We start from the raw sequence: 27863 nt of genomic DNA, 5'->3' as shown, positions 1-27863 counted from the left end.
ACTCTTATCCACTTCAGCAATTCTGTTTCGTCGTAACCAACTCAACTATGTCTGAGATAAAAAAAATTTGATTATATACAAAAGAAAAATTAAAAGATTAATAACTTGTCAATTATGATAATCATTTGTTCTATAAAATATCTTTAAAATTTTGAAATTATTAAAACCTTCCATACTATTTTTGAAATGTTACTATTTCATGTTTTAATTATTATATTTTATTATTTATTAACATGCTATTTTTCAAATTTAAAGGAGTATTTTTGACGAATTTGAATCTTTACGTACCATTGTGAAATGAAGAAAAAACCGTGGGCGCAAATGAAAATCTTCCTTCTTGCTTACACCTTCTCCAAGTAACGGCATTTTCACACGTGGCTCCATCCCTCAACTCAGATCAAATGCGTACGAATGTAAGGTATCAAAAGGGCGTTCGAGTAGGCATGGTTTATCCGTTGCACGGAAGAAAACAATTTAAATCTGCTTTTGAAAATCGACGCCATCGAAATCAAACCCCAAATTCCACCTCGCACCCATTAAAACCTTCTCTTTCGTCGATCGCTCTCCGATCTGCCTCCTCTCCCACCGGCGCCGCTCGATCCGCCGTCGGCACCCGCCTTTCGCTCCTCGTCGCCTCCCTCGCGCCGTCTCCTCCCGGAACAACAGCGAAGGAGAAGGAGGCGAGCGGCGATGGAAACCCTAATGGTGGATAGCGTTCAGAATAGCCTTCGCCTCTTCATGCACCGCAATGCTATCTTCTTCTGCGAACGCCTCTGCGCCGAGTTCCCTACCGAGGTTCGATTTGGACTTTCCCATTTTTGCTCATTGGATCTCTGGCTACTGGTCGATCGTATCTGAGAGACGTTTCTTAAACTCATTCTTTCGTCGGAAGTTTATTAGCTGATGGATTAGCAATTGATGTTCTTGTTTCTTTTTACTCCCTTCAGTTGCTCTTATACCTGTTACGTTTCTTGGAACTGGTCCTCAAGCTCTTATCGTTGCAACCTTAGCGTTATGAACCATTTCTCACTTGTTCTTGGGGTTGCTTCCGGTTTTGAATCTGTACCTGTTGATTAGACTCTGCTTTAGTCCTTTTCTTTGTTCTTTTGGTAGTCATTGTCGACTTTGCAGCTTTTTGTTTTGTTTTTTTCTCTTACACGTAGTTATTTTCGCTTGGAGGAGTAGTATAAATTGCTAGTCTGGAATTACATGCATTGCAGCTAAATTTGTTATATTTCTCTTAGAATTGATCATTCATGGGCATCCCTCCGTCGATGAATAAGATATTATGACAAACATATTTTTCCAGCTGGAATCTAGTGAACATTTGGCTCTCATATATACTCTTATTTGATCAGCACTTTGGTTATTTTATGCGTCCTATGTGGTTATATAGCTGTGTTTGTGTGATTTCGATTTTTAGGAGTTTATGTTTATTTTAGCTATGTGAAACAATTCACCTTAACATGTTTATTTTTAGGAGTTCCATGATAATTCATTTTTTGCTAGTTTTCAATTGAAAGTTTTTCAAACCGTGTTGCGTGCTTTCACTTATCCTTTTGTGCCGGAACTATTCATTGCAGCTCAATTTGCAACTCCTGGCAACTTGCTACTTGCAAAATGGAAAAGCATATTGTGCCTACCAAATACTGAAAGGTAATGTAGGCAAGAAAATGGTCCTGAAAATTGCATGAATATTTTGTTTTAGGATGGTAATGGATGCTTGCATCCGGCTCTATTGATCTTGGATGATACTTCACTTAAATAATGCAAGTGTAGGTCATGTTGCATGTGGTATTTAATTATTACTAAAATATGCTAGGATAGGCATCATTGCTCCCAGCATATTCCATCTACTTTAATTGTCTAATCTTCACTCCTTTTTTTGTTTTTCATTTGGTGTGTTTTTTGCCTGCTATCTTCTACAGATTTGTTAATTACATTCTCCTTTTGGTTTCTCTATGTGTAGGGACTAGCATGCCACATTCCCGCTACTTGTTTGCAATGTCATGTTTCCAGATGAATCTTCTACAAGAAGCTGAAACAGCACTATGTCCAGCTAATGAACCAAATGCCGAGGCATGCATTCATTTCATTCTGCTGAGTCATCAAGATGAAGTTCACTTCTGTGTTGTCGAGATTATGTTCAGGATTTGTTCTTTTCAGCATAGTCTATGTTCAGGATTTGTTCTTTTCAGCATAGTCTTCAGTGCGGATATGAAGCTATTCATTTTTTTTCCTCCTTTAAATGTACCAATGAGCTCTGAAAACAATAATATCCTAAGCAATAGCTAGATATTTTAAAGACGTTTCTTCCTTGAAAAGGATCACAGATATACTGAATTAGTAGGTCAATAAGATCATACCACTGAAATCTTGGTGAAGATAGCTGGCTGGTTGTTTTGGTTCAGTTTTTCAATAACCATATTTAGACAAAGAATTGATTTTTCATTTTCGTTCAGTGCTTTCATATTACTAATTATTCAATTGTTTTCGAAGGCCAAAGATCTCCTTGATCAATGCCTTTTGGTATTTTCTACACGTGAATCTCGCTGAAACACAAAACATTAAAATACTTCCCCTTCCAGTAGAATTATACATATATAATATTTATTCTTATTAGGTGTTATCACATTACTAATTCAATTGGTTTTGACTTTTGAAAGTTGAATATCCTGATCAATATTGCTTTGTGTATTTTTTATATGTGCAGAATGCTGAAACTGAAAGCATTTACTTTACCTTCCTCTCTGCAGGTTCCAGATGGAGCAGCTGGTCATTACCTTCTTGGCCTCATATATAGGTTCCTGAATTGTTTTGAACTTTTGCATCTAATGTAAACTTGGAACTTTGTTGTCTAGCATTTTCTGATTATATTTAGGGGGGTCATTTGGTTAATTTGTTGTCATGTTATGTAACACGAGAAAGTTTTGACCAAACATTATTTATTTGGATTGTATATTTATTTGATAATGAGGTAAGTTTTTTTTCTTCTGTCAATTTTTTATTTTTTTCTGGCATATTTTTGTCAAGTGAAAAATTAGATTTATTTCTGTTTGGTCTGCCTTAAGATATAACAAGTGTCTAGAACAATTTCCTTTTTGTTCAAATTACATAGCCATTTTTATGCTTATATAGATCTCAATATTTTCTTCTTTTTAGGTACATAGGCAGACGAGGCCTTGCTATTGAACACTTAATGCAGGCTTTGGCTATAGATCCTCTCCTATGGGCTGCATATGATGAACTGTGTGTTCTTGGTCAGTAGCTGGCATGTTTTTCTTCATATTTTTTATTTTTATTTTTAGATTCATATCCTTTTGTTTCTTAAATTGTCCTGAATTGGACTTGGTTACTGCATGCTATAGATGATCATCTTTATTATCATTGGTTTCAGGTGCTGTAGAAGACACAAACGAGTACTTTAGTGATATGGCTGCCCAACACATTCAGAAGCAATATTTATCTGAGTCAAATTCACTTAATTTGAGCAATGGCAGTGAATTCAATATCGTATCTTCTAATATGTCAGCGACCTCTGTGGATTCAATTCCAAGACAATCAAAGCAACTTCTAGCAAACAATGCAAGAGAGATACCCTCTATTCCACCAAGTTCTGCAATTGCAAAAGTCCCAGCCAGTAACAGCGGGGCTTCAAATTTTTCACAATTTATCACTCCTCCAGCAGCAACTCAGGTGGATATAATAAATCATTGTTTTTAGACACATACCAGTGTAGCATATCAAGGATGAAATTAGGAAATCATTTGGCTGTTTTTGAAAAATATCAATTCCTTTGACTATTTGTGAAGGGAGCCAAGGATCATTTTCATTTCTTTTTTCTTTTAGCAAAGTATACTCTTGACATCTGAATTAGGAAGCAAGATTTTATTAGTTTTAGTTAGATAATCTGGATACTCTTCAAAAACATATATTTGTGGCATATTGAACTTCATAAAGCAGATTTAGAAATGCTAGTGCACACTTGGATGGTTGTCACTATTGACTAAACTAATATGTATTTGATTAAAATAAAAGTTTCTCAATTAGATTTATTTGGTGTTTTAGTTTTTGACTCATGACACACTTACCTGGTTTCCTGTGTGGCATCAGAAGAGCAACTGACGTGTGATTATTGCTTCATATTCTTTACAAATTGTAAATAAGAAAAATGTCTGGTCTTGTTTCCTTCTCCCATTGTTGGAATTGGAAGTCTATTTTAATGGTTTGTGCAATTTGATTTTTGTATTTCTTATGAGATAAGGATTTCAATGAGTTTTGGTTTGTAAGTGATCTTTCCCTTTGGTAAACCTTTGAGATAGTGATGATGGGTGACTTGCACATTGAACCTTTTGAAAAATTTCCTAAAGGATTAGTGTGTTACCTATGGGCTACTTTTGCTAGCTGATTCTTCCTGATATGGAGTTCTATATGGATCCTGCATTTGCCTATGAAATAGTGATGAAGCCACTAAGACTTCAATTGAATGCAGTTGCAGAGTGTCTCCATTCTACTATATTATGTTTATTATATATATATATATATATAATGTATGTATTTTTTTTATTTCAATAGAATGTAACTCATCACTTTTATTAGCATTTAACCAACATTCATATCATCTGAAAAATCAAACCTAAGAATAAAAATCTAGGAATACTCTATTTTCAGACTTGATACTGATTTTTCTGAGAACTTTTATTCTGGAAGATCAAGACTGCAATAGAAATCTAGGAATAGTGTGAGTTCATACATCAAATTTTTTTCTTATCCTTCGTTTATTCCCATCATCTTTAACTTCTCAGGCCATGCTAGTCTGCTACTCTGTTTGCATAAAGATGATGGTGACATATGAATAGGCCATCTTTCACATGTTTTAACTGAAGCAATGCAAGTGGTTTGGCATAACAAATGAAATAGCATATTTGTCTTGCACCAAAACGCAATCCTTGTGCCAACTACTAACTCATCGCATTATTGCTGTACATTTATTTTTCACTGGAACTAAAGTTTGTTTTTGTTTATATGATACTCAGATAACAACACATATTGTTGTGTCTAATACATTGCAGGCGTTTTTCTAGTTAATGATCATTCATTCAGTTGGTTAGGATGTAGGAAGCATGGGTTTTACTCTTTGTTCACAAATATTACCTTTTGTTCCATGTCTATTCTTGTTGATCCTTTTGGCAGCTTCTCATCTAGCCTAATCAGAGTTCTAACACGGTGTTTTTAAATTGATAATATTCTTTTTTTCTGATAAGGTGGTTCTAGAAATAGGTCTAATGAGTTTCATTTTGACTGTTTAACAACAACAATAAAAAAACCATAGCAATTCTTTCTTAAAAGAAAATTTTATTACGCAGAGATTCTATAGTTTTTGGTAATCTTTTTTTTGTAATACGAGCAAGGTAGTATGGAAGGGACACTTTTTCAGGCATGTTTTGTTTAATTGTGAAGTAGATACACGGCTTGTTGTTGATGACTTGTTGTTCTAATTTAATTGCTAATTTTTTTCCTTTATCATAGTTGACTGAATCCTCTCTATTTGACTGGAAATGAAATTAAGCCTATTCATTATTGTACAGCTCTCTGGAGTAGCTCCTCCACCTCTCTGTCGAAATGTGCATGTCTCCTTCAATGTAGCTAACAATGATATTGCTACAAAGTCCAATAATATAGCAGTTCAAGCACCTAGGAGGAAATTGTTGGATGAAGGAAAACTACGAAAGGTTACTCTTTTTTGCTTTTCTTGATAATTGACTATATTTTTGACTTTGAAGCACATGGCTAAAAATGGTTTGCAACTGTCACGCCGTCTAAAGGCCAGATCAATGATCATCTCAACCTGAATATATTCCTTGACCTATTAGTACTTGATTGTTTTCTGCATGTGCAAGTATGTCTTTCATGTCTGAGAACTATAAAAAAGACAAAGTGCAGGTTGTTTAGAATATCAAGGATAAAACTGTTATCCAATGAAACAATATTATATTTATTGTCGTTGTTCTTCTCGTTGTCGTAGTCATTATTGTTGTTTCGTAATTCTCATTGTGTTTGTCATTTTTTTATCATTATTACTCTTATTGTTATCATTTTTATATCATGATTCTATGAATATATTTTTTGTCGACTATGATCATCATTGATTGCATAGGGCACACAATGAATGCCTCACTGTTTCACTTTGCTCAATCTATTGTGTGTATTTGGTTCGTGTTGAATCCTTTACCTTTTCCTTTATGTTTAGACTTTAGTCATCTGACATCTTCAGAATGTTCTGATTCTCATTGGATAATTGATTAAGCTTTAAATCTAATCATCATTTTCTAGGATTCATGTCAAACACTTTATCTTAATAAGACATTATGAACTTGATTATCTAACTAAGCAAGAATCTTCTGTCAGGTTTCAGGGAGATTGTTCTCTGATTCAGTGCCACGCCGTAGTACAAGACTGTCAGCAGAAGCAATAGCTGTTGCGAGTTCAAATGCTGCTCAAATAGCAGCAAATGGAAATAGTCACGCTTCTGCTAAGTTCTTAGGAGGATTTTCTTCATCGTCATCATCAAAAGTGAATGCAGCATCCTCACGTTCTTTGACATTTAAGAAAGGACATTCTTGGATCTCTGAAAGTTTTGATGAAGGTGAAGTCCTATTCTAACTCTGATAACTCTCCCTGCTTGGTCCTTAATTGTTGTGCTAGTATTTTATAGATGTTGCTTGCATGTTAAGGTGTGGTCTCATCAAGGTTGGGATATGTGATGGAAAAGCCATGTTTCAAGTGGTTCTACTGGGTGACCTCAAATTTATGTTCGAAATAGAGGTCCTTAACAGGACATAAGTGCATTTAATGCCCCAGGCCAGCACATCCTGCATCATTAGTGATGTAATTTGCATGGTTCTGAAATAGTGGGTTGAAACTCGAAAAGCAAAGTTTTCATAGTGGCACTGCAACTATAGGAAGGACATTGTGGTGGTGAACTCAAAATGGAAGTGGTCAAGAATGTTTGCCAATTTCCCTACTGACACAAACAACAGGTTAAAATTAGCAAGCAAACACAAAATTCCTTTTGAATTAAGATATAGTAACAATCACTCGGGATGATAGTGAGTCTGAGTATCGATGGTTACCCTTTTAAATATTTGAGTATCAAACTTGATTAAAACTTGATTTGGAATTTAAATATGTATCCCTGAATCCACCTATATAGCAAGATACATTTATATTTTTATATTATATTATTTTGGTTGTCAAAACATGATTAACATAAACCAAAAACTGCTTGAAACCTGTTGGGACTGATGGTTTGTTAAGGATCATCGTTCAGTGTGACACAATCCTTGTCTAAGGCTGTGATATTTTTCCTTGTCTTTACATATTTATGTGTTACCCCTACAAGTCAGAACCCACTTACATTAGAGGCAGTTGGATCAATGCTTACATTATGGTTCAAGAAGTTATTGGCCTTTGGTTGCACCACCCAAGATGTTTGGTTAGCTATGGCATTACAAAATAACTCATTTCAGGGTGGTATTTGTAGTGGATTTGTTGTGCAAGAATGCTTTGCTCATTTTTCGACCTTGTTATCTTTCTCCAAATGCAAATTTGATGCTCATGCGACGTGCAATGTCGCAGGCAGTGAAAACATCATCCTTATCTTGACTTGGGAACACTTTTCTGCCTGAAAAGGGAATATTGTGGGAAGACCGATGTTCACATTTTTTTTGCTTGTGTTTTATTCTAATCTCACTCTAAATTTTTGTCTATGCATATCTAGGTCACTCCCTACAAGTCAGAACCCACTGAGATGAGAGGCAGTTGGCTCAATGCTCTCATTGTGGTTCAAGAGGTTATTGGTCTTCAGTCACACCACACAAGATATTTGATTAGCTATAGCATCACAAAATAACTCATTTGGGGGGTGATAATTATGAGTTGTGGACTTGTGCAAGTATGCTTTGCCTGATTTTCGGCCCTTTTATCTTTCTCCACATGCAAATTTGATGCTCACGGGACATGCAATGTTACAGGCAGTGAAAACACCATCCTTATCTTGACTTGGGAACCCTTCCACTGCCTGAAAAGGGGATATTGTGGGAAGGCCTCACAATCTATTTATTTATTTTTTGCTTGCGTTTATTCTAATCTCACTGTAAATATCCATGATTGCTTGGCCGACTAAATTTTCTTGTTGCCTAAGGAGTGCATGTCCAATGAAACCCAGGTGAAAACAAGCTGAAGGAGACATGGAGTTGAGAAAAATGGTTCTCTGAACGTATCTCTATAAGTAACTGCACGATATGGTCCATGCTGTGATATTGGCGATATTATTAGAAACACCCAATTTATTATTTATCTTGTAAATTTTATACTGATGATAGTTTGATATTCTGTTCTGAAACATTTATTTATTGCTAAGGAATGTTCCTATTAATGTTCATTATCTAAAATTGTTTCAACAATTATTGGAATGATGTTACATTAACTTGATTATGCCTATTATTATAGATAAATTTGGTTATGCCAATTTCTATATACCTTATTTGTGTATGCTTTTCAAGATTAAGTTTTCTGATTTACTCTGAAGGCTATTTTTCCTGAAAAAATGATCCAAATCAGATTTGACTGAGTCTAAACAAGTTAGATTCAGGTAATGGTAGCATTGGTGTATATATTTACTGGTTGTGGCCAGCACTGGTACTGGAACATATTGTTCGCCACTCGATCTACCCTTTTTTGATCTTCTATTACTTTTAGGGAGGCGATCTGAAGTTTTTGATGATTCTCGGATGGAGAATATGGCAACAACTTCCTCTTGTACATCAATGCCAGGTGATGTTAGATACCTTGAGCAAGGTAAGACAATTGGAGATTTGGCACAAGACTCAAGATTGATTAGTGGTGCTCAGGAGCTATTGTGCTTACTGAGAACACTTGGAGAAGGCTACTGGCTTTCCTGTTCATATAGGTGTCAGGTATGGTGGAGTATGATTAAGAAAAATTTCGCATTGAATTGCACGCCTAAGTACTTTGTTATTTTCAATGAGCAGGAGGCACTGGAAGTTTACTTGAAACTTTCAGAAAAGCAATTTAATACTGGATGGGTGTTATCCCAGGTCAGGTGCTTTACCTTTGTATAAGATGTTTTGCCTGATTTTTTTTTGGCTTTTTTTTATGTTTCTAGTATAGGATTACTTTCTTGCTTAAAATTTCACATTTTATAATTTCTTTGTTGAGCAATGTACTTGTGTTGGCACTTCCTACATCTGTGGAATGGAAATCAGACAACTTCTATTTTTGGAAGAAAAATATAATGACAGCAGATAATGGAACCAACTGATTTGTCCTTACTATTGCTTGAGTTTTTCTATGCTGTATTGTTATGGAAATTTTAAACTACTTTGTTTTTTGGTGTTTCAAAACTTGAGGATTGCTCTAGTACAAGCTTTCTCTCTCTCTCCTCTCACTCGGTTATCTTGACAAGATTCTTATACCTGCATTGAGATGTGATGCTTTTCTTCTTATATGTTTACTTACAAATTCAGAAATGCAGGTGGGAAGACTACATTTCGAACTGGTTGACTATTTTGAGGCAGATCACTTCTTTAGTTTGGCACGCCGTGTATCCCCATTCATTCTGGAGGGAATGGATATGTATTCCACTGCTCTTTATGTAAGTCGTGTAAATTCATGAATTGCTTTTATATGTGGTAACACACATGCTTAGACGCACATGAGCACAGGCACAGCATAGACACACACATTATATATTGGTTTTTCTTGTTCTATGTTTATATAGGTGGTTATATTCATTGGGTTCTCTTATTAGTGCAGGGAGATTTTCATTTTGCTTTTGCAGAATGATTATAGAGCTTTAATGTTGAACTGTGAAAGTTTACAGTGTTTGCAATATGCCACCCTAGACTTAGTTCGGCAATTACTTTGATTTGCACAATTCCTCTTGTTCCCCAACTTGATTAGGGTTTCTTGTGGAGCAGTGAGGGAGGCATTTGTGATTAAGGTTAGATTCCAGAGTGTATTTGCAAAGAAAGTTTACTTTTGGGGTCATTTTGCCAAATTTCAAGGAGGGCATTTTGTAAAAAATAGTAACACTATTTTCTGGGATTTGAACTCAATGGGTTTTGACACTATCCCTGCAAATTGGGGATGAACTATAGATGATCATTATCAATTGCCATTTGGCCCTCGAATGCCATGAATCTTAAAGCAGTTCTAGGTAGACTTTAGATTATTGATTTATAATTTCCTATACCCTATAGTCAGTAAGATTTTTTTTATTATTATTATCCTTGTTTGCTATAGAATATTCATTAGTCATTCGTCATTACATACCCTATAGTATTCTTGTTTGTCATAGAATATTCATCAGTCATTACACACTGATTGTGTATTGATCTGGTTTTCATATATTTAGAAGACTGAAGAAAAGATGTATGCTTTACATAAACTGTTCTCTGTTCAGAGAACAAATTGACTATTTCTGATGTCACGCGCACACAAGCAATGCTGTAATGCCAATCAGTTCGCTGTCTGCATCTTTACTGCTACAGCTATGTGGTTATCCAATAAATTATTATATTTATTTCCTTTGCCAATCTGCTTAGTCACTGATAGTTAATTTCTCTTTTGCTAGCATATGAAGGAGGAAATGAAATTGAGTTACCTTGCTCAAGAGCTTATATCAGTTGACAGATTATCTCCTCAAGCTTGGTATGCTCCTTATGCTTATATAGTTGTAGTTTTTGGGGAAAGAGTATTTGTATGCTTCGACAAATTATTGGTTTATTTTGATGTTCTGTTGGACATTTGATAGTTTTTGTTTTAAAAAAATGCTCAATAATTAATTTCTAGTGTAAATTGGACAAAATAATGAGTCATGTTGTTGAATCACATGAAAAATAAAGGAATTTAATGTCAGGGCACACTTAATATTTGTGCATCCTCTTTGATGTTCAACATCTAGTCTATTGCACAATAACATCTCTACAACTAAACATTGATTCAGATTCTTCTACATTTTCACTCAACAATACACTTCTGAAATTCTACTATTTCTTTGTTCCTGACCTGTTCTTTTCTTTGGTTTTATCCCATAAACAAATCCTTCACTAACAGTGTTCCTTTTATGGAATGGTTCCTTAGGTGTGCATTGGGCAACTGCTATAGCATGCAGAAAGATCATGAGACTGCACTGAAAATTTTCCAACGTGCAGTGCAACTGGACTCAAGATTTGTCTACGCTCACACTCTTTGTGGCCATGAGTATGCAACCTTATTGCCTCTACTATTTCTTTTTTATCACATGAACGTCATTTTTAAATTTTAAAGAAGTTGCCAGTTGCTACTTATATGTTGCATGTTTTTTAAATTTTATTGCATCCTTCTGATTAACAGGTACGTTGCCTTGGAGGATTTTGAGAATGGAATAAAATGCTACCAAAGTGCACTTCAAATAGACCAGAGGCATTATAATTCTTGGTATGGACTTGGGGTGGTATACCTACGGCAGGAGAAATTTGAATTTGCTGAGCATCACCTCCGAAAAGCTTACAATATAAATCCACGGTCTTCAGTTCTCATGTGTTATCTTGGGATGGCACAACATGCATTGCAGGTTTTATTCCAATCCTTGGCTACCATCGTTCTTTGCACTTGATATTTGTTCTGGTTGTCACAGAAGCTCTAGACTGGCCATTTCCACCTGATGTCTAGTTGATGTTTTCCAGTGTGTCATTATCTTTGTCGTGAACTGACCTTTTGTTATTGTCTACTTCTGTTTGGTAAAATCAGAGGAATGAAGATGCACTGAAAATGCTTGAAAGGGCAATATCTGCTGACAAGCAGAATCCACTTCCTGTATACCAGAAAGCCAACATACTTAGCCTCGAGCACTTTGATGAAGCACTAAATGAGTTGGAGCAGCTTAAGGAGAGTGCGCCTCACGAAAGCTGTGTGTACGCATTGATGGGTAAGATCTACAAGCGACTTGAAATGCACGAAAAGGCAATGTTCTGCTTTGGCCTTGCGTTGGATTTGAAGCCTCCTGCTGCCGATGTTGCCACCATTAAGGTAATATTACTAACTCAAAATCTGTTTTGTTTTTTGGTCATAGGAGTGAACAGGGGGGGTTGATCATATGAATGAATTGACCTTAATTTCTTCTTTATCGTTTCATAAGTCCAATGTTAGATGAAAGCACTTGGTTTACTAGTTTGGATAAATTGGCAGTAGATATGCCATAGGAAGCACATAGATATTGGCACCTTGCTGATTACCAATCCCATGACCTTTCAGTATAGATGTAATATTGTTTAACGACAAAAAAACATCTATTGCGAATGCTTTTCTTGTTAATTTAAAAGATTGCCCACAAGGATATTGACACCTTGATCTTTTAGTATAAATCTCAATGCGTCAACCACCATGATGGCGGTACATCTGCATGCTTCTGCTTTTTGCTTTTACCAGTGTACATGTCGATGGTTTTTGACGCTGTGGGATAGCATGTATTAACTAATGTTTTTCTTATTTTGTTTTTAAAGATTGAGCACAAGGACAACTGCCCTTTTGATATCGATGTCAATGCATTAAGTATATTGGCATATGTTTTTGCTCTTTGATCCTTGTTCTCGCGTGTTACATCTAAACTTGCATGTTATCAATCCCATGGCCTTTTAGTATAGATGGCAAACCTTTCTAATGGAGTAGATATCATCAATACTAGCTAATGCTTTTCTTTTAATGATCACCCACTAGGACTGCGACCTTTTTTGTTATAGAAGTCGAATGCCTCGACAACCAAGAGATAGTACATCAACATGCTTGTGTTCTTTGCTTTTACTCACATTTTTTCTGATCCCACTTGTTTTCCAGGCGGCAATGGAGAAACTCTATCTTCCCGATGAAATGGATGACATCCTTTAGTTTAACTTGGTGTGAAGCATATACTTCCACCTGGGCATCAGTTCCCATGCTACGGCGCCTGGTGCTCTCAAGTTAGCAAGACAGCGGCTGCCTGTCTCAGACGTCGTGAGCTCGTCTTTCTTTCATGATTGTAACAGTAGCACAGTTTTGTAGGCTCTTCGGCATCCATGGAAGACCAAGAGGCGAGAACCTGAGAAAAATCTGCCATATAGAGACGCAATGGTACGATAAACTCCAACCCGAAACCAATGCTTGTAGAATTATTCGACAATATAGAGAAGGATATAAAGAAGTATCATCGTCATTCTAAAGGAGTAGCACAGAGCAGGTGGATCTTGTAATCATCAAATGGCTTGTTCACTAGTTGAAATCTGTCATGTAACTCCAAATGGGACACTTGCTTTGGCTATTACCTTGTCACATTGGCATTGTTGATTTATTTGAAACATATTTTTTTAAAGTTTGTAAGTTCATTTGTTTATCCTCTTAATGGTAGAGAAGAAAAGTTATGAATTCTATGGTTGACCGTAACGCTAACCTAATAGTGTTAAGCACAAAGTAAAAATTTATTTATTTTATAAATTACAATTGGTAAAATATAATTTATCAAGATTTTGGAGGGCGAAATGCGAATTATTGCGTATACCAATGGGTCAAGACGATAAGCCTAAACAACTTTTTTTATTTAAAATTGTTTAAGGTGTTTGGTGACTTCACGAAGATAAGGCTATGTAATGCGCGAGCACCGTCATGAGTAGAAGACATACCGACAATTATTTTGGAGAATTGACTTTTTAAAAAAATTTCGTATGACTAAATCTACCTTGCTACCATTATACTTACCGCGTGTATAATAACTCATCTTTATTTGAAATAAAAACAAAAATTCATCTTTATTTGAAATAAAAATAAAAATTGATCTTTATTTGATCCCTATACTTTTTATTTTCATTTTTTTTTACTTTCATTTTTTTCAACTTTTGAGGGAGATTTTTTTTCTTCATTTTACCTCAATATTCTATTAGTTTTTAAAAACATCTTTAGAGTTTTAAAACACTTACAATATCGAAAAATATCTCTACATAATTTGATAAACACACAATTATAACAACACAGTTGCAAATTATACAACTAAGAAACAAAAAATGAAACAAAAATAAAACACTCTAATAGCAGGCATGAAGAAAACAACACAGTTGCACATTCCACAATTAAGAAACAAATGCAAATTTGAAGATACTTCTACCAGAAACAACTATTATTAAACATACATCACATCTTTTTAGATATAAAGAACAAGGCACGAAAGTTTTTGATCTTACATTGTTGTCTTTTTCACTATAAATGACATGAAAACCATGTTGTGGCGGAGAAATAGCACAACCGAAGACAAGTTAATAAATAGATTTCTATCAAAAAATTTAAGATGCAAAAACGGACAGTTTAGAAATGATTGATGCTTATCACAAGCAATCATGCAAAAATTGCATTAAGTAAAAATTGAAGTGAGGTAGGTACCATGGGGATTCATTACTGTGATATTCCCACCAACCAAAAGAATAGGTTATCGGGCAATTTAATCATCATAATTTTAAAAATCTGTGCTTACCGAAAAATTGTATCTTTCCTTTGAAAATTTTTGCTCCGTATAAGCTGCACTAATACCAAATATTTAGGACAAAATAATCATCGAACAAATTGTCAGTTCGAAACCTATGAAATTAGAAATAAAATTCTAAAATAACCTTATATGGATCTATGAGAATGTCCCTCATCCGGATCATGTAATGATGTTTCCCATAGCAGTCCTGCTATTCCTCTCATTCCACCATTACAAGGTACCACATGCAAGCTAATCATGTCTCAATTACATTAGTCCTTTGATTCATGTCTCCATCATTCCAAAACTGTCTCCATCAGCTTTGTTATAAACATGGTTGAGTTACAAAAAACATGTGGAAATATCTAAAATTCAATAACTTGAATAACAAAGAAAATTATTTTTGCAAGTTGAATAACAACTTTCGCATGCAGCTGAGAGTGAAGAAACTTTAGTATGTGGACCATATCACAAAGAAACTTTTTCTTAAGAGAAAATATGAAACCTGCTGTTATAGAATAAGTTCTTCCAGCTGAGAGTGAAGATCCGGCAAAGAGAACATGAATGAATGAGCAATACAATCAACCAGAATCTTTTATTTTTTAAAAAAAGATTTTACAAGAACAGAAGTAGATAATTTTACAAGTAAAATTGACAAAACAAAGTGCTTTGTTAACAGCCACTATAAACGGAAGTTGCAATGAACTTAAGGTGAATGAAGAATGTGAATCTGTTAACATAGGAAATGCATGAAGTGACTTGAATGTTCAGCAAGGGTCAACATAAGAGAATGATACTCTAATTTGGTCATGTATGGTGAAAGGCAGTCAAATAAATGGAGTTTACAAGCTTAGATAAGTGAGTTATCAGTAACTTGTGCTTAAGAATTTTAGGTTAGCGGTTGAGCATGACATATTAATTGGTCAGTTCTCTCATATATATAGGTTGCGACATCAAGTATCAAAGCAAACTTAATCCTATAAATGGTGAGATGTTGAAAAGGGATTCTCGTGCCGTAGCAAAGCCAACATTGGGCCTCACATGCCACTCATAGGGATGATTTTGACCATGAATTGAACTTTAGTTTATGATAGGAATGTGAAACCTCAAGTGATGGAGATTGTCACATCTAATCTTATAAGGTGAATAGTGGGCAAATAAAAGGGTCTATATTTGTATATGATTGAGCTACTATTAACTTGGGCTTAAGAATTTGGACAAGTGATTAGGCTTGACAAGTTAATTAGTAATCTCATTTATACAGTTCGTGACAGTGGCTACTTGAATCACCAAAAGGATTAGAGATCCTTAGTTGTCCATAGTTGTTGGATTAGGTCATGTTTATTGAAGATATATTTAATGCCGGTCCATCAATTAACTTCACCTTGTAAGCAGAAACCCCAACTTTAGTGGACCAACTCCTAAACGACAAGATTCAAATTTAATACCAAAACAAATTCCTATGAATTTAAATCTCAATTCTTGTGTTTAAAGAAACAGGGAGTGGTATTTTACTAAATTGTCTTTATACTTTGCATCAAGAGAATAAATCATTAACCAAACAGAAAAAAGCAAGTAATGCAGACAAGGGATTATAATTCTCAAAACTTTTGGCAATTAAAGATCTTGTTCCCACGTATCTATAATAAAAAAGGGAATTCCTCAAATTTATGGAATCGAAAATGCAAACAAAGACTTTTGCATCCACTTGTTCGTTCAGTCTGTGGAACACATGAATGTGTCCATCAAAAGGAAAATTAAACGAGCAAAAACCCTAATATAAAATACCCACACAATTAATATCAGGAGAAATTCCCCAAACTAATCACGAGAAGAAAACTCACAAGATCCGGCGAACGCTGAACTCGCAACCATACCATCGAGCCCAATGAGTCGAATGCTGTGCCCAGAAGCAAAGATCACAAAGGGCACAAATCAGAAACGACCACCAACCCACAAAACGATCAATTACCAAACTATTACGAAAACAACATCTGCAAAGTCTCCAACAAGAAACTCACCAGGCGAGAGCGGACCTTCGAGAGCGCCGCCAAACTCCGGAATAGCACCACGATTCAACTTCCAAGGATCACCTGCAAGCGGCAAACATCGTATGCCAGTCGATCAAGAATCGAAACCTACAAGAACAAGAACAAAAAAGAAGATCAAAACACGACTGGAGCAAACCTAGACCCAAACAACCACCAAGAAATCGGAAAAACAAAGGGATGCGAGCGATTCAGAGTCAGAGAAAGAGAGGATCCAAGAGACCGATCGATGATCACCTGAAGCAACGCGTGGAGAAGAAGAGCGATTCGAAAAGAGAGGAAGAAAGAGAGGGTTTATTATATAGAGGAATAATTCTTCTACCAATCAAATAAACAGATACCCGCCTCCTTACTCGGTGAGCTTACAGGGCCCGTCGCGGTCCCACAATCAGGGAATATTTTTAGTACTAATCATTTAATTGTAGAAGTTTCTAGAAGGGTCTGGACACACAGCGGACAGACAAAACCGAAATCCAAATTTTTAATTCAGATTTTTTAATAAAAAAACAATTTGTTTTTTATTCCGTTTAAAATTGAGAGAAATTTCAGTTCACCCACTAAAGTTTACTTACTTTGCTAAGATACCCTTAGAATTGCAGGGATCATCAAAGGTAACTACTTAATCTTAACATATAACAGAATGATGAAGGCAGTGTTTCCTTCTTATTCTTAACACCATACAGTTTACTAGTAACTAGGCTTTCAAGTAACTAAAATACAATCACTTCAACCGCCGATATGAATCATAGGCCTATTCGCCGTTTTTGCTAGATCAAACATCCCAGCATGCGCAATTTTCTTCCTCTTTACCTGATAAGAAAGTGGTGATGTAAATTCTCTTGAGATGAACAACAACATACAACACTAAATGCATGGAAGCAACTTTTATCTTTTCAATCCTCTTCATCTACTCCAAACTTTTATATAACTCAATGGAGGGAAAAGATTCATGTAGTTAGACCAAATATAATTTAGTTCATGATAGAAAGTTCATGATGCATCTTAATCACAAGTAACGTAGTCCAGAATACATCCTAAAAAAAGCTATTTTCAAAAAAATTTCAATTGGGGAAACTTATGTGCTCGAGAGTCGTACATACCGCGGCTCCGATAATTTCCTTCAACTTGAGGTCATCGACACCAGCACGCAATGGATCTCTCAAACTCACCTATATAAAAGTGACTATTCGGTTAATATCCAGTAAGGAAAGGCTACATATAGTGATAACCCTACTATTTGAATGTTTGAAGTAGGTTAAGTCAGAAGATGGTCAGCTAACTTCCATATTAGAAAGCCTATACATGCTACCTAGAGTAAACAATGTCCATTGCATTGATAACATTTTCATTCCTATATAAAAATGGCAGTTCTTGTTTGATACATGTAATAAGGAACGGCACCAAGGTATTAGATGGTAAACAATATGTTGAATAAGCAAATGCATGATCCATCTAGAGACAATGTTTTTAACATCTTATGGAAGATCTTTTCTTACTCGAACATGTATATCTGATCATAATTGCTATCGAACTACAACATTCTTCTTCAGTATCAACTGATAAATAATATGTGGAAGAACAAAATCTCAGATGTAGAAGATAGTCTTATAAACGACATCCAAGACAATATACAAGCTAAATGAAATAAAAGAACAAATTGAAGGGGAAAAAAAAGTTAAATGAATAGGCAAAGATTCATTGTAAATGCCATACCTCTGATGGACCAAACAGACATACTTTGAAGTTTCCATCTGCTAAGAGTCTTAATCTATTGCAACCGGCACAAAAGTGCTCGGTCATTGATGTAATAAATGAGATAGTTCCACAGTGACCTTCGATCTTGAAATTTTTCGCTGTATCAGTAGGGTGATCCTTACACCTCTCTACATTTTTGAACCTCTGTCTCTGCATGGAGTTTTACTGAGGAATTTATCATAACACAGCTAAGCTGGCAACACAAATATCTGGCAGAAATCTACCTTACCACTCTATCCAGCATCTCTGCATAAGGAACAAGCTTTTTGTCATTCCATACATTCCCATCAAATGGCATGAACTCAATAAAACGAACATTGATGGGTTTCTCTCTGGTCATCTCTACAAAATCGCAAATCTCATCGTCGTTTAGCCCACGCATGACAACACAATTTATCTGATAAAGCAAACAGAGACCATTCCATTATGCATAAAAAGTCACTCTAACAAGAAAAATTGGCAAGAAAGATTCTTAAAATGTATTAATGATACCTTCACAGGATTGTATCCAAGTTCTACTGCAGCATTTATGGATTCCATGACCTTCTGATGACCCTTCCGTCTAGTAATGAACTCGAACTTAGCTGGAATCAATGTGTCCAAACTAATATTTATAGCATTAACACCACAATCCTTCAATCTCGGAAGCTTCTTCAAAAGAACTATCCCATTGGTGGTCATAGCAAGTGTTTTTAGACCTTTTAAGTTGGAAAGACTTGAACATATGTCTTCTATATCTTTCCTAATTGTAGGTTCTCCTCCTGTCAACCTAATTTTATCCACTCCAGAAGTAACAAAGAGACTTGCAAGTCGAATGATTTCATCATGTGAAAGGAGCTCAGAATTAGGTGTAAGTTCGACACCTTCCTCTGGCATGCAATACTGGCAACGGAGATTGCAACGTTCTGTCAATGAAATCCTCAAGTAATTATGGAACCTCCCAAATGAATCAACCAGCATATCAGACAGAGGGTTATATGTAACTTTTGGTGGCACTTTAGATAAAATATCACTAGAAGTTGCAGTTGCCATTGACCTTGAACAGCTTAGTCCATTAACAGTTGTAAGACAACTGTATTCAAGTTTATGGCCATCAACCTGTTCATGGAACAAAAAGTTATAAGACCAAACTTAAAATTAATTGCTAGTTGCATCACATGCTCTTATATCAAGGAATGCATTCTGCAGGTCTTCTCAAGTCACATAAAAACTCCATTATGACAAAGAAACATACTTGGTAAGCTAAGTATGTTCAGTTACCCGCTACAAAAACTGAATGCCAATATTGGCACCGGTATCATGGGAGACATACACTGTAATGTATAAGTCATTAAAGTTGTTTAAAAAAGGAAAACAGTTTAATAAAACCACAAACATGAATATTGCAAGGAACAAAAAAGTTAACGCACCACACACTGGTTTAATTCCATCAGCTCATCCATCTACTTTTGCTCAAATTGCGAAGAAATTGAAGAAAATAAGTTTTAGCATCTCGATAATTCTGATACACAGTTTTCTGTTTAAATGAGAAGAATATAGAATGGCAAGATATAGTAATACAATTCATAGCTTTCCATTTTTCTTCACTTAAACAACTTTATTTATCTCCTAATTCCCTCCTCCAAAAAACACAGAATTGCATAGTGTCTCTCCAATGAGTTCAGTTTTTTTTCTTTTTTTCTTTTTTTTTGGTACTAAGAGAGATGAGCAAGTCTGGCCTGGCAACAACAAAGGAATGAAGTTCATTGTTGTAGCTTTTTGGCTCATCTGGTTCAGAGTGAACTCTTTCGTTTACTCTTTTCTTTTCTATAAAAAACATATAACAACAACAGAAGAAGAAGAAGAAGAAGAATGGAGGTTCGTGACATTACCCAAAAATTGGATTTTTGCGATAGAAAACCGCGGCGAAGGAGATCCAGAACCCGTCCCCTCATGCTAGCTAAACAAAAAACAACAACAACAACAAAAAATGAACTTCAGATCTCCTGAGTCCATTCACGCAAAACACCAAACAAATCCAAGGATAATTTTTCTGGCACAAATTAGAGTTGAATAAAACCCGACGAAAAGAATTAGTAGAAACTTACTCTTTTTCTTTAGGGAGAAACGCACTTGCTGGATGACTCAAAGCATGGAAGAGGAATTCGAGGCGACTAAGAAAGAAGCAAGTTGAGTTAATTCGTCGGAGCATTCGCACACGGCTCGCCTTTTACTCGTTAATCGCAATGTGCCAAAAATGACTTTCGAATTTAGTTATGTTACCTCTCTCCCTACTTATAGATGCGTTGCCGGTTTCGGATTGGCCTTGAGTACGTGGGTCGTCTTCCTCCTATATTCAATCCACTCGCTTCTCTTCGCATTGCAAAACCGAGCGCACCCTCCTCTTCCTCCGTGGGGCGACTACGGCGAGGGAGGGCGTCGACGGCGATGATCCGTGGCAGCCTTGGCCAGGAGTGCTCAAAATGCAATGCTATTTAATAAGAAAGCCACCGACATCGACGCCTCCACCTCTTCGGCTGCGATGGCCACTTCTCAACTTCCATAAATGGACTCATTCCTACCTTTTAGGCTATTTATGTTGGAGTGTATTATTATTCATTAAAGTGAGCTGCTGTCTTCCTCTATCAAAAATTGTTATACACCATTAAAAGCAATAAAATAAAAAATTAATTAAACATCTTATCATTTAACAATCACATTTATTTTCATTTTTTAAATATAAAATGGAGCAATTGAGACAAGATAAAAATGGAACATAATTCATCAAAATTATATATATGACATAAAAATGGAACATAAATGAGACAGGATAAAGGTGTTTTGGAGTTTTCTCTAAATGGAAAAGATACCGACAGAACAACAACTCTTATCCACTGCGACGGATAGGATAAGATAATAATTAGCCTCTTTACGTTTTTTTATTATTTTTAATCAATTTTCCACTATTTTTTTAATCCGATGATTTTTTTTCCAAATAGTTAAAATGGATTTTGTCTTAAAAATAACTATAACCTCGAAATTACATAGAACAAGAATCTATGTCTTGAGCAATGTTATTGAATGCATCCATACTCTCAATATCAATGTGATAAATAGTATTGAAAGTAATAATTTTTTAAAAGATTCTTAAGCTCTACTCTTTAAGAAGATATAATATTTTTTAATTGACTAAGAGACTCTACTCTTTCTAAAAAAATTTAATCGATAATTACTACACTATAACAATCGATTAAAATTGATCATGATCATAAAAACATACTGAATCAATTACAACACTATAACAATTAATATCGACGAATATACAAACGCAGAGAGCCAAAATGAATATCAAATACCTTATTTGATAATTTTAAAACTTATCTACTTAATTTAGATATTTCAAAATTTTAACTACATAATTCAATAAATTGCTTTTTTTCCGTCTTAAATTCCTTTCCCTTCATCTTGATTTCCTTATCTTTTTTCATCTAAACTTAGCATTCAAACTATTAATTTGGTTCAATAACAAAATATATTGGCGACACACAAAAATTGAAAATTAAAAGGAGCTAATAAAAACTGGATTTTTAAAATATGTAAAATTGCAAATTGTTGAAAATAAAATGAATCTCAATCAAACTTCATAATTGAAGATGTAAGCCTAATCAAGAATTTCAATTTATAAAAGTAAATAACGTCAAAGGACAATAATGATAATAATTCACAACTCTGAGCTTCTTTTATGAACTCAAGATATTTAAAGCCTGTTTCTCACAAAAAAACAAAAAGATGATGAGAGACATCTAATTTAGTAAAACCTAAAAATTATGCATATAAAAGAAAAGAATGTAAAAAATTTTAAATCATGTATTTAATTTTAAACTCTAATTAGAAATAGAATTAGCTCATTAAAAATAAAATAACATTGCATGACCATAATAAAATGGGATTGATATAGCCTGCCAGTAAGCAATGCCATCAATGCTAACAGTTGGTGGTGATAAAAGCAAGCTACATAATCAATATGAAAGTACTCGTATCAATATGAAAGTACTCGTACACTTCAGACAAAAATTCATTGAGAAACTAAAAGAACAACAATCAGGAACAGAATATGGCAGTGTGAATTAGCATTAGGATTTAAGAGCCCCTAAACGGTCTAAGATTGCATGGATGCTAAGCATCTAAAACGTTTCTACCTCCTCACAATTCAAAAATGGCAGATGATGGCAAAATGCAACACAAATTGCCATACCTTACCTGTTACCTGGTACCATCACACAGGGACTTTGCGCAGCTCGCTGTCTCCATGAGCGAAATGGCATCGATCGCCGTAAGTGCAGGAACCTCTAGTAAAGTTATCACAAATTTTGGTCTTGAAGTTGTTCCCGAGAGCAGTTGTGGATGCAGCAGGATTCCTGGCTGGCAGTATAGTGCTAGCAGTGATGTTCATGATGAGATCTTTTACCATTGCGCTAGCCTGGTTGATCTGATCAAAAGTTCCTTCCATCTCGATGTTTTTGAGGCTCGAATCTGAATCATGGTCCTGTATCGATAACCTTGCTCCAGTCTGGCGGCATATCTGCTTAGTATTGACTCCGCCCTTACCGATTATGATGCCTGCAAGGGATGCATTGACACTTATCTTTGCAGTGGCAGTGGCTCCAAAGCTGGCAGCTAGATGCACACTATGCGGTGTCGGTTCAAACCGAAGCCCTGGCCTTCCAACTCCCAAAGATGGAGGCGCTGTGATTGGGGCATCATTGGATGATAAGACGGGTTTGCCAAGTTCCCACTCGCCGTGGGCGAAACGACATCTCTCTCCGAACTTGCAACCTTCAGCAGTGCTGTATTTGTTGCACAGACGGGTCTTTATAATGGGAGCAGAAGCAGCATTTTGAAAGGGTGGAAGGGCAACTGGGTTTGTCACAGGCAGCACAAATGGCAAGTTCCCCAGGCCGGTTATCTGTTGCACAGCCTGAACACCCCCGGGGAAATAGTGGAGAAAATGACAACCCTCGCCGTAGGGGCAACCAGCAGTGCTGCAAAGTAGTAACTCAGTGTAGGAAACTATTTACATAGCAAGAAAATAAACATCCACAAAACACAAAAATAAATTAAACGACACTGGTATCAATACGAGGTCTCCTAACAAATCTACAAACGACATAAAAAAATGATGCAACACTGTGCAGACGCTGAAGCAATTATTTTGAAAGATATTCAGCAAACACCACGCAATAAAAATGTTACTCCTAATGCTTAAGGAAAGTTCATCAAAAGGATGCAATACATTGATTATTACTACAATTCGAGTGAAATGGATCTGCAAGAACAGCTGTTGCTGCTAATTTGTATGGTCAGTTTGGTTTCAAGAATAAAATAGAAATGGTTTCTAATGGAAATAGACAATTCATATCAATTACTATGCTTGAATTGTAGTAGAAGCCTCCTAAATAATAATGACATAATGCCCCTACTTAAAATAATTTCTGTCTCATCTAGCTGGCACTCTGCTCACCAAGCCCTACTGATCTAATTACCCCAACCAGTCGAGCCTACCTGGCTCATCCCCACAGGCCCAACCAGTGAAATCCACCCAACCAACCCTTCTGCCCCCAATCTGCTTGTCTTCACTAGCCCACCTTACTGTAATCAGCCTACTGGTCCTTCCTGCCTGATCTGCTCCCCTTCCAATCAGACTGGTTTGTCCAGCCTACTTGGCATTCATAATACATATTCAGGTCAGTTTGCTCAGTCTGCATGAACTTCAGAGCTTTGCTCGATTGATCTACCTAGCCCAACAGGCCCGACAGGTAACCTGACCAATTCTACCCAATCAGTTTGTATCCACCACTCCAATCAGCCCTCCGTGAATAGATCAACCAATGATTCAACTTGATTGACTCACTGATCACTGATCTACCCAACTTAGCCTAACAAGTCTACCAAGCTTGGCCAAACCCAACTAGTCTTCTGGGCCTACCCGACCTGCCGAAGTTGTCCAACATGATAGGTACCTTCAAATTCCTTTACTTGTTCATAATATAAGAGGAATTAATTATTCCAGAATGCAATGTGGAATAGTTATTCTTTATGATGCAAAGGGAATAACAATTCCTATAAAATTGTGCTTCAGTCTTCATTTCAACAAACAACATAGTAGCTAGTTCTGCATCAATTCCTGATGGGAAGAAATTTTCAATTTCATATTTTCAATATTAGATCACAATTCTTTTGAATTAAAAACTCCAATTGTAATGCAGTTCCAGTTTAAGAGAGAAAGTGGTAGGAATTCCACTTCTTATATTTAAAATCATATAATTATTACACAATTCTGAAATGATACCAATTCCCCAACCCCAAATTGAACTTGTTTCCAAATCTGAAGACTGAGTTTACAGTGTCATAATTCCCAGTCTAATACCAGAACAGTAGAAATAGAATTAACAAACAAATAGTTTAAGCCACCAACTTTGAAGGGATGACCATTGTCGACCAGTTGTTCACCTAGACCAATGGCAACTATCAGTTGAAGGGTCACTGACTAATAGAATATTGTGGTTGTATTTTCCATGAATCATTTAAGTACAGGGGACACCACTGCAAACCGTAGATCATGCACTGTGCAATAGCAAAATCATACAGTTAATCTTTTCAGAGCAATGTAATATTATAGCACACGAATTGTACCTCCACACTCTAGATAGGAATAGGTATTGAGCATGCAAAGGTAGAATTTCTTTAGATCTCTGAATCAAGACAATGTATTTCTATGTCACTGTGGCCAAGATAGTAGATGAATATTCTCTTTGAATCAAAGTCTAATTGAAGAAATAAGATGTCACAACCTGATAATCCAACCAAATTATAGAAAATGCCAAAAAATCCAATCTACTTGTTTGCATGGAGATTAGAAACATATCTAAAACCAACATCATTGTGGACCAGCTTCATCTGTCTCAATTGAGCAAGGTTTTGTTTGCAACTCAAGTGGCAGTTCCTTCTAGCTAGGAAAATAGCCACGAAAAAAATTGGAAGGGATAGGGAACTATTTGCCTAGTCTGAAATTGCTTGGAAAGAAAGAAAAAGAAAGGGGGAAAAATAATATTTAAAACATTGAAATTGTTTAATTTGTAGTTTTTCAAAAAATGAGGGGAATAGCCAGCCTCTTCCTTCCCTGTCTCTGCTACTGCCTAAGCAAATGGAGAAGTAGCATCTGGGGAATCTTTTCCCCAGGAGCCTTTCCTTCTTTGTAGGAAATTGTGCCTAAAACAGCAACGAAGTGGTAAAATTTATAGATCTCACAAATGAAATAAGATCAAGATGAGCTTATATAGTGACATGGGAACTCCACCTACAGATCATAAATATTCAATAGAGATTCGACTAGGAAATAACAAACTTGTTGGATGAATAGAGTTAAGTAAGAACCATCCAAACCCATTAAGCAGTAGAGTTAAGTAAGAACCATCCAAACCCATTAAGCAGGAAAAACTAAATTGAGGTAGACAATAGTGCGATCTCATTACTTAATTGCTAAAATCACACAAACAATGAAGACAAACTGTGAACCTTTAAATCTTTAGATTTAGTTAATTTTGATAAAATTATTAACTTGTACAATATGATAACTGAGATAATGAACCTATGTCATGTTTTTGTCAGGTAATATCCATGTGATTTTTAGTCTAAAAAATATGTTTTAGATTGAATCATGTAATTAATACGAATTGGGATAGAAATCAGTATGTTATGGGAAAGAGAAAAACGTCAATACTTAAAGAAGTAGAAAACATTATGAATAGTAATCACATAATTTACTTGCTTATTGGTTAAAATGTCGTTTTACATTGCTTAAGAATTTTGAGTGATAGTATTCCCGTGAATATCAGTTTACTCTGTATTAGTCAGTTTCTTAGAACACATTCTGTATGCATTAGCATTAAAACAGTTAAAAAATGAATTCAAAGAATTTTATTTCCACTATTATATAAATACAGATGTTTATTTTAGAAAAGTTAAGATTTGAACCTGAAAAACTTGGTGCATGGCTTCGATTTACTTCCTATAGCAGGTTGGAATGAGTCCATTTCTGTATAACATTAATTATGTGTCCTCAGTTAAGATCTGAACATTTACTCTTGATAGCTCAAACATTAATTGAAGACACCTTTAGGAATAAAAACTAATAGAACAAAGAAACAATAACTTAGAAAACTGAAAAATATTATGATCTAATAGATATGATATATGTTTGATTTGAATTATCAAACTCTGAATCAAGTTTTACAGCGCTATGATAAGAAGCTATAGCCTTCAGATTTAGATTATATAATTTTGGATACAAGTTTTATCCTGCAGTCAATCCGACTGTCACAATAATGAGGCCCCTGCAATGGCATCGATTTGAAGCACAATGATATCAATTTCAAATATTAATGCTGCACAGAGCTTATGAGTTTAGAAGGGGGAAAAATGGGATGCCCCTGTAATCTTTGAAGTTTCTTACAATACTAACATAATAGACAAGCATCCTCTTTGGGAACCAAGAGAAAGTTTAGATGAGAAATTTCCAATTAAAATTTCAAGTTCATACAGGAAACAGCCATCCAAAATGGCTTGCTGAAGTAGATGATGCGAACAACCAATTTACGTTAAGGATTACTATTTAAGATTAGAAAGTGTCAAAATAATATGGTAACTGCCGTTCTAATAACAATACATAAAATCAACTTGCAACGACAATTTTGAAGGAAAAAAAATCAAGAACTGCACTTAATGAAAGCGCAAGCATGTAATTAGAACTTCAGGAAGAAGTAATAAATTGCATGCTTTGTGGTTTACTTAGAGAAACGTTTTTTAATTTTACGGGAAAATAACAAACAAGAAGCGTGCGTTAAAATGCTACTGCAGAAGACAACATAAACCATCAATGAGAGCTAGAGACACTGAGATGGTGGTAAAAAGAGCATGGAATAAAAGATGGAAAGAGGGGGAAGGGGGGACGCCTTAGCACAACGCAAGCCAGATTGCCTAATCATATGACCAACCTATCAAAACGGATGAACAATGAGAGAAAAGAACAGGAATAGCAAACAGATATCGAAGGTAAGACTAATCACCTTTACTCCGCTTCAAATCAACACCATTCCCATCGGTGGCATCCGGCCTCCCTCTCTTGCGAGCCACATCCATGGCGCCGACGAACGGATCTGAATCAAAAAGAAACAGAGAAACGAAGGGTTGCGTTATCGGAGAAAGATTTGGACGTGAAGTTAGGGCGAGAAATTGGGAAGAACCCTAGCTAGGGTTTGTGGGGGCGCAGGACGGCGGAAGAACAGCTAGGTAGAATGAGAGCAGTGGCATGTCGGTAGTGAGACGGGTATTTATAGCAAGAACTCACACCGTCAGATTTCAAATGAAGCGTAGTGGATTGCGTGCTGCATCATGATAAATTATCCGCGTCGAGGAGTGGAACTTCACGTGTGGTCACGTGCACGGCAGGTGAATCGGCCAGACGATTGATGCAG

The 27863-nt window shown here is 35.7% G+C and overlaps 3 protein-coding genes and 1 long non-coding RNA gene across 6 annotated transcripts; 1 reads left to right on the top strand and 3 right to left on the bottom strand.

The window, feature by feature from the left end:
* The first annotated feature begins 604 nt into the window (after positions 1–604).
* On the top strand, positions 605–13429 carry LOC141833399 (cell division cycle protein 27 homolog B-like). Its single transcript, XM_074720832.1, has 16 exons — positions 605–795; positions 1584–1656; positions 1970–2079; positions 2757–2803; positions 3163–3260; positions 3398–3696; positions 5589–5732; positions 6409–6646; positions 8761–8978; positions 9054–9119; positions 9557–9676; positions 10658–10734; positions 11167–11286; positions 11419–11638; positions 11815–12093; positions 12898–13429. Exons 1-16 carry the CDS (start codon positions 691–693, stop codon positions 12946–12948), a joined length of 2265 nt encoding a protein of 754 aa, XP_074576933.1. The 5' UTR covers positions 605–690; the 3' UTR covers positions 12949–13429.
* A 770-nt stretch (positions 13430–14199) lies between these two features.
* LOC141812532 (uncharacterized) lies at positions 14200–16899 on the bottom strand. Of its 2 annotated transcripts, none has more exons than XR_012600308.1 (5): positions 16834–16899; positions 16570–16686; positions 16393–16448; positions 14694–14868; positions 14200–14601 (listed from the first exon to the last, which is right to left on the bottom strand). It is a non-coding gene; the product is annotated as an uncharacterized LOC141812532 (long non-coding RNA). The 2 variants fall into 2 exon arrangements; XR_012600309.1 differs by having other exon boundaries at positions 14694–14855.
* A 228-nt stretch (positions 16900–17127) lies between these two features.
* Positions 17128–20851, bottom strand: LOC141843299 (GTP 3',8-cyclase, mitochondrial-like). The gene is made up of 8 exons (XM_074731365.1): positions 20614–20851; positions 20439–20504; positions 20223–20290; positions 18844–19449; positions 18581–18748; positions 18310–18501; positions 17697–17765; positions 17128–17406 (listed from the first exon to the last, which is right to left on the bottom strand). The coding sequence occupies exons 3-8, from the start codon at positions 20283–20285 to the stop codon at positions 17323–17325; spliced, it is 1182 nt and encodes a 393-aa protein (XP_074587466.1). The 5' UTR covers positions 20286–20290; positions 20439–20504; positions 20614–20851; the 3' UTR covers positions 17128–17322.
* A 1541-nt stretch (positions 20852–22392) lies between these two features.
* LOC141840355 (zinc finger CCCH domain-containing protein 14-like) lies at positions 22393–27673 on the bottom strand. 2 transcript variants are annotated; one of them, XM_074728330.1, is made up of 3 exons: positions 27456–27673; positions 26365–27383; positions 22393–23372 (listed from the first exon to the last, which is right to left on the bottom strand). In XM_074728330.1, exons 2-3 carry the CDS (start codon positions 26421–26423, stop codon positions 22607–22609), a joined length of 825 nt encoding a protein of 274 aa, XP_074584431.1. In that variant the 5' UTR covers positions 26424–27383; positions 27456–27673; the 3' UTR covers positions 22393–22606. The 2 variants fall into 2 exon arrangements, with proteins under 2 accessions (XP_074584431.1, XP_074584423.1); XM_074728322.1 differs by having other exon boundaries at positions 26365–26425.
* Positions 27674–27863: the final 190 nt, after the last annotated feature.

Source organism: Curcuma longa, chromosome 1 (assembly GCF_044706935.1).
Source record: "Curcuma longa cultivar G26 ecotype Majalengka, Jawa Barat chromosome 1, ITB_CL_G26_1.1, whole genome shotgun sequence".
Taxonomy (NCBI): Eukaryota; Viridiplantae; Streptophyta; class Magnoliopsida; order Zingiberales; family Zingiberaceae; genus Curcuma; species Curcuma longa.
Note: the sequence above shows the minus strand (reverse complement) of the source record. Positions and strands in the feature narration are given on the sequence as shown.